General features: G+C 45.5%; 1 protein-coding gene across 11 annotated transcripts in view; it reads right to left on the bottom strand.

Moving 5' to 3' along the window:
* Positions 1–12,877, bottom strand: part of zranb3 (zinc finger, RAN-binding domain containing 3) — a 180,007-nt gene that overhangs the window by 16,624 nt on the left and 150,506 nt on the right. For all 11 annotated transcript variants that reach the window (XM_061802428.1, XM_061802437.1, XM_061802392.1 and 8 more), the window contains one exon: positions 1,417–1,557. In XM_061802428.1, the coding sequence (XP_061658412.1) occupies positions 1,417–1,557 (141 nt within the window). The remainder of the gene's footprint in view (positions 1–1,416; positions 1,558–12,877) is intronic.

The raw sequence follows: 12,877 nt of genomic DNA, 5'->3' as shown, positions 1-12,877 counted from the left end.
CATGTGTGAGAAATGACTTGAGTAACAAGTGAGTTTCAGGCTCGCCACAGTTCCTTTGAGGTGAAAAAGTTGAGGAAAATAACATGGGACCTTGAATATTATAATACGGGGGGGGGGGGTGGACTGCATATCATTGCTTCAAGAAAGTATTCTATAGCTTGCCATGTAGCGGCAAGAGAGAGAGAGCGAAAGTGAGAAAGAGGGCAACAGGAGGACTGCAAGGCACTCCTGAGGAAGACCAGGCCATTTAAGGAGAAAATGCAAAATATACTTGTGGGAATGAGTTTATGCTAAAATAAAATTTATAAAATGAGTTTTTCTTTCCGGTGGCCCGATGAAAGATTGGTTAGCACATCCGCTTCAAAGTTCTAAGGACTAATGTTCAAATCCTGGCCTCTCCTGTGTATGGTTTTTATGTCCTCACCGTGCTTTTGCCGAATACTCCAGTCCCCTTCCACATCCTAAAAACAAGTGTGGTAGGTTGATTGGAGACTCTAAATTGCCACGTTGGTGTGTGACTGCGAATTTATATATATATTTTATAATGGTTAGTAACCGATTAATGGCATTTTCAGTCATTTTAATTGGGAAAGTTGATTTGAGATATGAGTGATTTCCGTTACGACGATGTCCACGGAACAATTGACTCTGAAGTCAAAGCAAAGCTGTGGACCTTGTCAACCTCAAAGGACAAGGTCATGAACTTGTGGCCTCTTGACAACGTCACGCCTTGCAGCTATAATCATACAATCCAGAGCTTTCTGGCATTGTACTTCCGCCTGCAGTAAAACTCACCACAAATACTAAGTGGCAACTTCAGAGAAAGATCTTGTACAAACATTTATGTGTAATTTGTGTGTTTGCATGTTGCCTCCGTGGCCGCTCAGTTAAGGATGGGGTGTTGAATATCTGCCAATAGATTGCATTATGGTCTAAATTTACTGAATGAACACACACAGCAGGCCTTTGTGCCTTGCGCAGAAGGCAGATTCAGGTCTCCATGGAGACAGCAACAGGAAGCGAAATGCATTCATTTGCAAAGAGGAAGGGGCACAATGAGACAAATCACCTTAATGGGCAGATGATGAACGCTCATCTTTACAAGTTCTTGCTTTAACTGAACAATATTTCGTGAGAGATTAAAAATTAAGCAAAAATTGTGACAGCTGGCACACTGGCAGCCCTCGCATCTTGTATAATCAGTTGGATAGTACAGTATATAGAAGACATGTCATTCCTGAAGTCTTGCAGGTGAGTTGACAGCAGTTGGTCAGTCCTTAAGAAGTTGTGGTTTGATTGTAGGTTCAAAAAACACTAACTAAAATTATTTCAGTATTTTTATTTTGGTTTTGTTACTAGGTGGCTATTTAATAGCAACACAAATATTGAGCAGCAAAATTCCTCTTTTTAACATACCTGACTGAAATGAGTGAATTGAGAGAAGAGATTGACTTCCTCTTCCTGAAGAAGTCCTCCTTGGCAACCACCCGCACACTGCCTCCCTCCTGCTGGGCCTGGCTCAGTGAGGCCTGGGCCACATCATCCCGAGTGAGGTACCTGCAGAAATGGGACGATCGGGAGCTGTGAGGGACAATCACATACTACAGTTTGTGAGGAGGCAGCGAAATCCATTAGGGCTCGAATTACTTAAGGTTTGTGGGTGCAAAAGCGGGCACAAGCAGGTGTGAAGCTGATTTTCCAACGAGGCTCCCCAGGATTGCGCAGTACTTTCTACACGTTCTGAGAGGAGTACATTACAGTGGAACCCCAGCGAGATTGATGGGTGATGGTGAGGGTGGTATATTGATATAGCAGTATGTTGGACAACCCTCAAGGGTCATCTACTATAATAGATTGTCGATTACATTGAAAACTTTTTTAAGCCATCAAAACCCATTTTACTGTACAGTACAAAATTATTGTTTTGTAGTTTTTGTTTTTTCAGCGGCTTGAAATACCCACTGCTGTAGAAATGTGAGAAAGGATGTTTTATCAAGGCTTCACTGTGTATGCAAAGAGATTAATTTATCAAGAACAATGTCATTTAGCAAAGTGAACCATTTCAGGGTGTACGCTGCATCCTGCCGGAAGATATCAGGGATAGGCTCCAGCACTCCCATGACCCTTGTGAGGATAAGCGCCTCAGAAAAAAGATCAATAGATAGAACACATTGTGATAGTTAATTTTGAAATGTTTTAAATCCCACAAAACAAAAAGTATTGGTTTATTCAGCAATGCAAATTTGGAGGTCCTTGATTTCCTTAAATCCCAAGTGTATAGGGATCTATAAACATTCTAAAATAGATAATGTAATGAAAAATACATATAACATTATTCACTTCAATGTCTATACGAAAAAATAAATGTGAGCGGAGAGCGCGTCAACCATGCGCAAAGTTGCAGAAGTGTCATTCTATGACATCCAAGTGGTCGCCATATTGGCTGCATCCTCTGTCGTGACGTCACCTGGACATTCGCCAATGAAAACACTCGGTGCACCCTAACTATGGGAGACGAACATGTCCCTTGTGACACGGAAGCTCTTTTCGAAAAGGAAAATACCACACAACTGAGTGAAGTTTCCGGGGAAATATCACACCATTGTTTCGAGCCCTCGGGGCAATATTACACTATTGTTTCGAGCCATATTCAGATGATATGCGATCACGGCCAAACCGCATCCCCGTCCGATCCATTTTCGCGGCTGCGATGAGCCATCATGGCTCATCGCAGCCGGCTGGTGTGGCTTATGATGGAGCAGAGCCGTGCTGCTTTAGGGGGTTGTTCATAGCCGCAGCGGTACGCGATGAACAACACCGTTGAGCCGGTGCGCTTTACTGCGCACACACGGTTGAGTGAGGCATTTTTGGCTGGGTTCTTCAGAGCCGCCGCTGTCCGTGAGCCCAAAGCCCAGCCTTCGCTGGTAAAGAGAGGCAGCAGCCTGAGGCCGTCCGATGCGCACATTGACATATTTCGTACGTGGATTTTTTGTTACATTATGAAAGACCGATTACGTGGTCCGCCCCAAAAATAATAGTTTGGGCCGCGATTTGGCCGTGATCGCATATCATCTGAATATGGCTCGAAACAATAGTGTAATATTTCCCCGAGGGTTCGAAACAATAGTGTAATATTGCCCCGGTAACTTCACTCAGTTGTGTGGTATTTTCCTTTTCGAAAAGAGCTTCCGTGTCAGAAGGGACGTGTTTGTCTCCCAAAGTTAGGGTGCACCACGTGTTTTCATTGGCGAATGTCCGAGTGACGTCACGTACAGAGGACGCAACCAATATGGCAACCACTTGGATGTCGTAGAATGACACTGCAATTTTTCATTACAATCTATCAATCTATTTTACAATGTTTATAGGGATGACACTTGGGCTTTAAGGATGAAATGGCAGCCATTCACAAGGAGCTGTTCCATATAACTTAAGACAAAACGTCTTTCAATTCTGCGTATTTCATTGCGCCTGAGTCATTTTAGCACACTGCGATCATTTGGTTGTCAAGTCTGAAGTCATTTTGTAGGCAGAGTTACTTCCAGAGGCACCAGGCTCCATCCAATCTTCATTTGAAATAATGTCCACACCCGTGAATGTATTCACTATAACATTCTTCTTCAGAAAGAAGCCACAGTTTGTTGTGGTAGGCAATCTAAATGATGCAGGGACAGTTTGTCCTAGTCGGGTTGCCGTAGTTTTTGCGTGGTAGTCGATGTCCACAGGCGCGTCTAACGCCGATTGTGTCGGAACAACTAATTATGGAAACGCTTTTGACGAAGCTACCAAAGATACCCAGACCTCCCTTTCCCCAACCACTTCTTCCAGCTCTTCCGGAGGGATCCCGAGGTATTCCCAAGCCAGCCGAGAGACATAAGTCTCTCCAGCATGTCCTAGGTCGTCCTTAGGGTCTCTTTCCGATGGGACATGTCCAGAACACCTCACCAGGGAGGCGTCCGGGAGGCATCCAAATCAGATGCCCCAGCCACCTCATCTTGCTCCTCTCAATAGGGAGGAGTAGTGGCTCGACACTGAGACCCTCAACGAATGACCGAGCATCTCACCTTATCTTTAAGGGAGAGTCCGGATACACTGCGGAGGAAACTAATTTCGGTCACTTTTATCCGGGATCTTGCTTTATCGGTCCCACAGCTCATGCCCATAGGTGAGGGTAGGAACATAGATCGACTGGTAAATTGAAAGCTTCGCCTTTCGACTTAGCTCCCTCTTTACAAACAGATCGATACAAAGTCCACATCACTGCAGACGCTGCATCGATCCGTTTGTCAATCTCCCGCTCCATTCTTCGCTCACCAGTGAACAAGACCCAAAGATACTCCTCTTCCACTTGGGGAAGGATCTCACCGTCGACCTGTAGAACGCACGCCACCCTTTTCTGACTGAGGACCATAGTCTTGGTTTTGGAGGTGCTGATTCCCATCCCAGCCGCTTCACACTCGGCTGCGAATCGCTCCAGTGAGAGCTGGAGATCATGGCTTGATGAAGCCAACAGAACAACATCATCTGCAAAGAGCAGAGATGCGATGCTGAGGCCACCAAACCGGACACCCTCTACGCCTTGGCTGCGCTTAGAAATTCTGTCCATAAAAATTATGAACAAAATTGAAGACAAAAGGAAGCCTTGGCGGAGTCCAACTCTCACCGGAAACGAGTCCGACTTCTTGCCGGCAATGTGAAAACCAATCTCTGACAGCGGTCGTACAGGGACCGAACAGCTCGTATCAGGGGTTTTGGTACCCCATACTCCTGAAGAACCTCCTACAGGACTCTCCGAGGGACCCGGTCGAATGCCTTCCCCAACTCCACAAAAAACATGTAGATTGTTTGGGTGAACACCTATGCACCCTCGAGGATCCTGCCGAGGGTGTAGAGCTGGTCCGCTGTTCCATGGCCAAGACAAAAACCACTGCTGAATCCGAGACTCGACTTCCCGACGGAACCTCCTCTGCAGTACCACTTAGTAGACCTTACCAGGGAGGCTGAGGAGTATGATCCCTCTATAGTTGGAACACACCCTCCAGTCACCCTTCTTGAAAAGGGGGACCACCACCCCAGTCTGCCAAACCAGAGGCACTGTCCCTGATGCCCATGTGATGTAGCAGAGGTGTGTCAACCAGGACAGCCCCACAACATCCAGCCTTTAGGAACTCTGGCGAATCTCACCCACCCCCGGGGCCTTTCCGCCAAGGAGCTTTTTAACCAACTCGGTGACCTCAACCCCAGAGATAGAAGAGCCCGCCTCAGAGCACCCAGACTCAGCTTCCTAGTGGGAAGGCGTGTTGGTGGGATTGAGGTGGCCTTCAAAATATTCTTCCCACCGACTCACAACTCCCCAAGTTGAGGTCAGCACCGCTGTCTGCCTCCTCTGGGGCGTGAGCAAAGTTCTTTTGGAGGTGGGAGTTGAAATTCCTTCTGACAGGGGAATCTGTTAACCGTTGCCAGCAGACCCTCACAATACGTTTGCGCCTGCCACGTCGGACTGGCATCTTCCTCCACCATCGGAGCCAACTCACCACCAGGTGGTGATCAGTTGTCAGCTCCGCCCCTCTCTTCACCTGAGTGCCCAAGACATGCGGTCGCGAGTCTGATGACATGACCACAAAGTCGATCAGAGAACTGCGACCTAGGGTGTCCTGGTGCCAAGTGGACAATGCCTGAACATTGTGTTTATGGAAATCCGTGATGAGCACAGAAGTTCAGTAACAGAAAACCACTCGAGTTCTGATCGGAAGGGCCGTTCTTCCCAATCATGCCCTTTCAGGTCTCACTGTCATTGCCCACGTGGGTCCCCCAGCAGAATGATGGATTCACCAGAGGGGGCGGTCTCCAGCACTCCCTCTAGGGACTCCAAAAAGGGTGGGTACTCAGCAGCACGAACAACAGTCAGGACCCATCCCCCTAACTGTAGGCGGAGGGAGGCTACCCTCTCATCCACCAGGGTAAACGCCAACGTACAGGCCCCGAGCAGGGGGAAAATAAGTATACCCACACCTGCTCGGTGTCTCTCTCCATGGGCAACTCCAGAGTGGAACAGAGTCCAAACCCTCTCAAGAGGAGTGGTGCCAGAGCCCAAGAGGTGCATAGAGATGAGTCCGACTATATCCAGTCGGAACTTCTCGACCTCATGCACCAGCTCGGGCTCCTTCCCTGCCAAAGCGGTGACATTCCATGTCCCTAGAGCCAGTTTCTGTAGCTCGGGATCGGACCGCCAAGGTCCCCGCCTTTGGCCACTGCCCAGTTCACATTGCACCCGACCCCTATGGCCCCTCTTACAGGCGGTGAGCCCATGTGAAAGGGAACCCATGTTATCTTTCGGGCTGTGCCCGGCCGAGCCCCATGGGTGAAGGCCCGGGCACCAGGCGCTCACCTTCTAGCCCCACCTCCAGGCCTGGCTCCAGAGGGCCCCGGTGACCCGCGTCCAGGGCAAGGGAAACCAAGATATAATTTTTGAAGTCATCATAGGGGTTTTGGAGTCGTACTCTGCCTGGTCCTTCACATAGGACCCGTTTGCCATGTGTGACCCTACCAGGGGCATGAAGCCCCAGACATCTTAGCTCCTAGGATCATCAGGACAAACAAATCCCTCAACCACAATAAGGTGACGGCTTCAGGATTTGAACCGTATTCCAAACATTTATTATTTTTTTAAACACAAGATAAACAAGGACGCTGGTTGTGTGCAAAACTACCAATAAAACTTCTTGCCAAGGCTACTGTGAATTTCATCCATCCATCCATCCATTTTCTTTGCTGCTTGTCCTCACGGGGGTCACGTGGAGGTCGCGTGGAGTGCTGGAGCTTATCCAAGCTGTCAACAGACAGGAGGTGGGGTACACCCTGAACTGGTTGCCAGCCAATCGCAAGGCACATAGAGACAAACAGCCACACTTGCAATCACACCTAGGGGAAATTTAGAGTGTCCAATTAATGTTGCATGTTTTTGGGATGTTGGAGGAAACCGGAGTGCTTGGAGAAAACCCACGCAGGGACGGGGAGAACATGCAAACTCCACACAGGCGGGGCCGGGATCGAACCCAGGTCCTCAGAACTGTGTGGCCAACGCTTTACCAGCTGGTCCACCGTGCCGCCCTGTAACTTTCACTCAATGACAAATGTTTCTCTGCTTGTATCAAGCTCAGTTGATGCCCCCAAAAGCCATGTACCCCACCGTAGGTAGGGTCGTCAGCATAAAAGTGCCATTCATTTAAAAAAAAAAAAAAAAAAAAAGAAACGTCAAGGGCCCCACGAACATGAAACTTTCATATTTAGGTGAGGACCACAAAATATTGTGTCATGAGGCGCAAACGATTTTGTCCGACAGTTTGAGACCCCTGATTTAGAGTCTTCAATTAACCGACCAATCATGTTTTGGGGATGTGGGAGGAAACCAGAGTCAGCTGAGTCAGTCTGAGTCAGCTTTACCGGTGTACCCCTTTTTTTGGTTTCTCAGGTCAAAAAGTTACAAGTTCACTAAGTACAAATGATGAAACAGATGGCAACACCAACACAAAGACAAATATTACAGTCAACATTTCTTCAAAGCCACAGCAGTTTCCTGATAAACCTTCTAGAGATCAGCAGGGCATCTGATTTAAAGCATGTTTATGGTGGTCAGGAGTATCTGCTTTGAAGTCAGCAGGGGGTCATCGCCTTTCCATGTGTCACTGGGATACACTTTGGGTCACACAGCCGTTCGCAAAGAAAATGATTCAGCCAAGGATGATAGAAATAAATGCATGATAAAACAAAAAGTGTAATAGCTGTGGACGGTATGATTTCTTAAGCAAATGTCCTTACAAAGTGTCATACAAGGCACTAATAATGGTGAAAAAAAATGCACAGTAGCAGGATCAAGTAAAGTGAAATATTGTACTTTGTCGGAATTGGAAGAAATTAGACTGTATGAAAATGGTTACTCGGTTCCCTTGCTACTTCGCGCTTCAGTTTTTGCAGCTTCATTGCCCCCCCCCCCCAAAAAAAAAAAAAAAAACCCTCGGAAAAGTACAGCCATATTGGCATGTTGCGAAAAGACACATTGATACAAGGTGCGTGTGTGTGGATTTATCTTGAGCTGATTGGCTGCGCATCATCGAAGCCTTTCCCAGCAACTTCCGTTCCACCCTGTCCTGTGTCCTTCCCTTCCGCCATTTTCCTGTATGCTGTTGACTGCGCGATAATCTCTCAGATTCACAATGCTCCCTAAGTGGTGTGCTCCTCCGAAGCGCCCAAGAGGAAGAGGAAGATGATGACTATCAGCGAAAAAGTAAAACTTTTGGATATTATCAGAGACAGCAGAAGTTACGCTTTTTGTGGTGCGCCACAGTAAGCTACATAAAGAAGGATATGGCAAACATCCGTATAACCGCTTAAAAAACTTTTAACAAGGAAGAGAAACGGTGGTGGTGACGCCACAAAACAAGAGGATTGTTCGAATGGAAGCTGCGTCGGCCTTATGGATAGTGGATTGCAGGAAAATAGGCCCGGTAACGAAGATGAAGAAGCTGAAGAAGCTGAAGAAAGTGCTGACGAACCTCCACCTGCAAATAGCGATTCACCCCTTGGAGAACAAGGCTTTTCAGCGAGGAAAGGTTGGTATGAAAAATTTCCAAAACGTTACGGCCTCAGAAGCGTGCCTCTGTATGCTGAGACTTTCTCTGGTGACAATGATACTGCTTGTCCTTATGTGGAGGACGAAGTTGCACAAGTTGCACATTGACGACAATATGGTACGAGCTGTCAAGTTTAGCAATTGTGTTGACGGGCTTATGTACTTGTAGAGGGGAATTTTGAAGCAGAAGGAAAAAACAAAGAGAACAACTCCCCATCACCATGTTTTTCTCAAAGATAAAAATCTCAGAAGATTCTCCGAGAGAGGAATGTTATTTACGTACATACTACAATAAAAATGTTACTGTGCAGCACAAGGTTTTAATAAATGAAAATTTAACAAGACAGTTGTACTGTTGAAAATGTCTCAAATAGGCTAAGTATAAATACATACTGTACTGTTAACATTTTAAATGTTTTAGTACCCACATATTTACAAAAAAACTCATCTCACGGTTAAAAATCTCAACTATGTACACTGCCAACGCCTCCAGCAGAAGATTCTCAGATTTCATGTATGTTTTGAACCTGTTTAGTATAGTTCTGGAAATACCTGCCCAGTTCTCCACTCGTTTGAGGAGTATATTGGGGTCAGCTGTATCAAATGTGGCACTGCACTCCAGTAAAACTAAGACCGACATCTTCCATTGTCTGTGTTCAGACATATCTTATTGAACACTTTGGTAAGAGCAGTCTCAGTGCTGTGGTAGTGTCTAAAACCTGACTGGAAGTCATCATAGCCATTGTTTTGGATTAAAAAAAATAATGAAGATGTTGAAAAAACATCTTTTCAGTTATCTTGTTCATTTGTGTCTTGTCACGATTGTACTTTTTCAGCAGAGATTTAATTAATCTGTTTTCAGTGGCTCTGGAAAAATACCTGACGAAGGGCCACGGATATACCTGTAAACATTCTAACACAGATGTTGTAATGAAAATACATATAATATTATTCACTTCAATGGCTATATGAAAAAAATAAATATGAGCGGATTGCGTGCCATCCATGCACAAAGTTGGGGAAGTCTAACTCGACATCCAAAAGGTAGCCATATGACCTGCAACATCATCAGCAGACGTCACACTGGGACATTCGCCATTGACAACATGTAGTGGCACCTGCTATGTGTGAGGAACAACAGAGATTTTTTGATTTCTCCGACGCCACTTCTGACACGGAAGCTCTTTTCGAAGAAGAGAACATCTCACAATCGGGTGAAGTGACTTGGGCCATACCCTATTGTTTCGAGCCATATTTAGACGATATGTGGATCACTTCTAACCAACAACAGACTCCAAGAGTATGTAGCATCCTCAGGAGGACCTATAACGGGCGAAGTAACTAGTTCAGGGATCCCAGACACTGGCGGCCGGTGGGGCGGAGAGCTCCTTTCTCCTCCCGCACACGGCCAAACCACCTCCCCGCCTGATCCACTTCCGCGGCGATGATAAACAACACTAGCCTGCACACATCGACACATTTAGAACTCCTGACTTACGTACGAGGATATTTTGTTACGTTCTGAGAGGATTTCGTCCCCCCCTCAACTATTATTTTTTTTAGTAGTTCTATACACACTTACCTGTCATTTGGAACGCATGAAGCTCTCGTCCTTTGCACCTGTGCAATCCATTTTTCACGACAAACCGGGTCTTTTGGAAACGTGAAATAAATAAATCTCTCCTCCCGAGTGTTCAAACAACATCCAGCAATACAACGAGCTGGCATTTTGGCTAACTTGAAGGAACAAAGACTTAGCTTGCGGCAGGTAAAACTGGTATAAACACATGAGGCCGCCTGAGTGGGCTCCTGCTGATAATGTCACTTCCTGCTTCTTCTCCAAAACAAATCCATCAAGAGGATTTTCATGGCGGGCGTTACAAAAAGCCATATACGTCAAAATCATTTTGTGTGGTGAAAAAAACTGATGCCGAAGAATCCGCTTTCGTTCTTTGTGTTTGACCAACAGTAGCTGAATTTCCACTGACACCCTGCAGATTAACAGTGCTGGGAGTGGACGTTGTTAACCTGGGCCATGACTGATTTGGTTTGCGATTTTTTTACATGAATGTTCATATTTGCTTAGCAAAGTTTTAAACCGGGTGCATTACAACCCTGTGCATTTATCAAGGCTCGAGACTGTTTTATAGATTGCACTGGCTTGTGCCCCCATAAGGCTGCATTACACAACATCCATCCATCCATCCATCCATCCATTTTCTAAGCTGCTTATCCTCACAAGGAATGCGGGAGTGCTGCAACCTATTCCAGCTGTCAATAGGCAGGAGGTGGGGTTTACCCTGAACTGGTTGCCATCCAATCGCAGGTCAAATAGAGATAGACAACAATTGCCCTCAAGATCACACCTCCGGGGAATTTAGAGTGTCCAATTTATGTTGCAATTTTTGTTTTTTTTAAGGGATGTGGGAGGAAAATGGAATCACTGAAGAAAACCCACACTGGCACAGGAAGAACAAGCAAACTCCACATACGTGGGGCCGTGATTGAACCTGTGTCCTTAGAACTGTGAGGCCAACGTTTTAGAGCTGCTCCACCGTGGTGCCGCACAACAACTACACTGTAGCAAATTATTGGCAATGAAAACTTTAAACTGCACTGTAACCTCTCTTCCCTTCCCTGGATTTGAACCCTTGGTTCCTGCAGGAGTGCTGCAATTCTTTTTACCATTGCCTTAATAGAGCTGGCCTGAAACATAGCCCCATGGATGGGGGTAGACTTTTTAGCGTCAGTTCCTTCCCCCATTATGTAAGTACAAAGTCAAGTCATTTAGTTTGGTTATGCTGCTTAGTAGTGAGTTAGCTGAGCCTTAGCTATCTTAGGATCGCAAGGGCAACCTAACCATGGCTACACTGCGAAAATACGTATTTGCTGGTTCCCTCAATTTACAGAGCTCTGTTATGTTTTTTTTAAGCAACCAAAAATTAAATGAGGAAACAAAAAAGCTATCTGTTGTAAAATTTGCACAGCAGATTCGGCTGTGCGTATTTTACAACAAGTTGTTTTATAAACTTTCACCCGAGACAACACGGCTTCTTGGGTAACTTTATCGATACTATCGATGCTCGTGAGTGGGTCTAAGTACCTGGTCTTGCTCCTACCATTCCCCTGCCGTGTGGTGCCATTTTCGGCTGCTACATTACAGTTAGGTCACCAACAACAAGGGTAAGTTGTTTTGTGGGCTTATTTTGAAATGGAGACTCATCAACTCCTCTGTGATTTTAAATCATACAATCGTTCCCTCAGTGTGTTAGATTCTCTTTGGCACATCCATTCAACACGCCCACAGCGTCTGATAGGTGGGTCAGATTTTATATACTGAGTGACTTTTTTAAAACAATATAAAAATATTGGTAGGCTTGTTAGCATTACCTCCGCGGTGTGTTGAATTTACATGTCATTTTTGTTGGGTCTGATTAGTTCAATTTTTTTACCACTATAACGTAACGTACCCCTGCTTATTCATGCAATTAACCCAAATACCTGAAAGATAAGCCCTGAGAGATTTAACCTCCACATCCTGGCCACCAGCTCTTCCAGCTCCTTCTGTCAGGAAAGCGCTACAGATCAATGAAAGTCAAAGGTAGCAGGCCTTCCAACAATTTTTTTCCCTGTGACAATTAAGTCATGAAATTCTTGATCAGCGAACCTACTATTTTTCTGCCTTGTGTCATGTTAGGACACTCACATCCTGATGGTCCAATCAGTATTAGTAATATTTAGATATATATAGATTTATATTTTGTAGACTGCACGATTTGTCACTTTAAAGTGTTCCCTTTGAACGATTGACTTTGCACTGATCTATAACAGGAACCGCAAACGGGTGAAAGCACTCTGTGCAAGCTTTACACAATGTGGGACGTTAACACACTGATCTCGTCTATTCTAAATGCAGATTTTACATCTTGCACGACTCTTATAGGGAATAGTTCCTATTCACAGAGCGGTCTTGTTCTTTGTTCTCGTTGCTTTGTTATTCTTTGTTTTGAATCTCCAACTGCCGGAGAAAAATTCCTTGTGTTTTTACACACTTGGCCAATGAAAAGATTTTGGCGAAAAACCTCTTTCCCTCAGTCAGAGCATTGAAGATGGGTCGTGGCTGGGTCTTTCAACATGACAATGACCCGAAGCACACAGCTAGGAAAACCTAGGAGTGGCTCCGTAAGAAGCATATCAAGGTTCTGGCATAGCCTAGCCAGTCTCCAGACCTAAACCCAATAGAAAATC

This window comes from Syngnathoides biaculeatus, chromosome 2, assembly GCF_019802595.1.
Source record: "Syngnathoides biaculeatus isolate LvHL_M chromosome 2, ASM1980259v1, whole genome shotgun sequence".
NCBI classification, from domain to species: Eukaryota; Metazoa; Chordata; class Actinopteri; order Syngnathiformes; family Syngnathidae; genus Syngnathoides; species Syngnathoides biaculeatus.
Note: the sequence above shows the minus strand (reverse complement) of the source record. Positions and strands in the feature narration are given on the sequence as shown.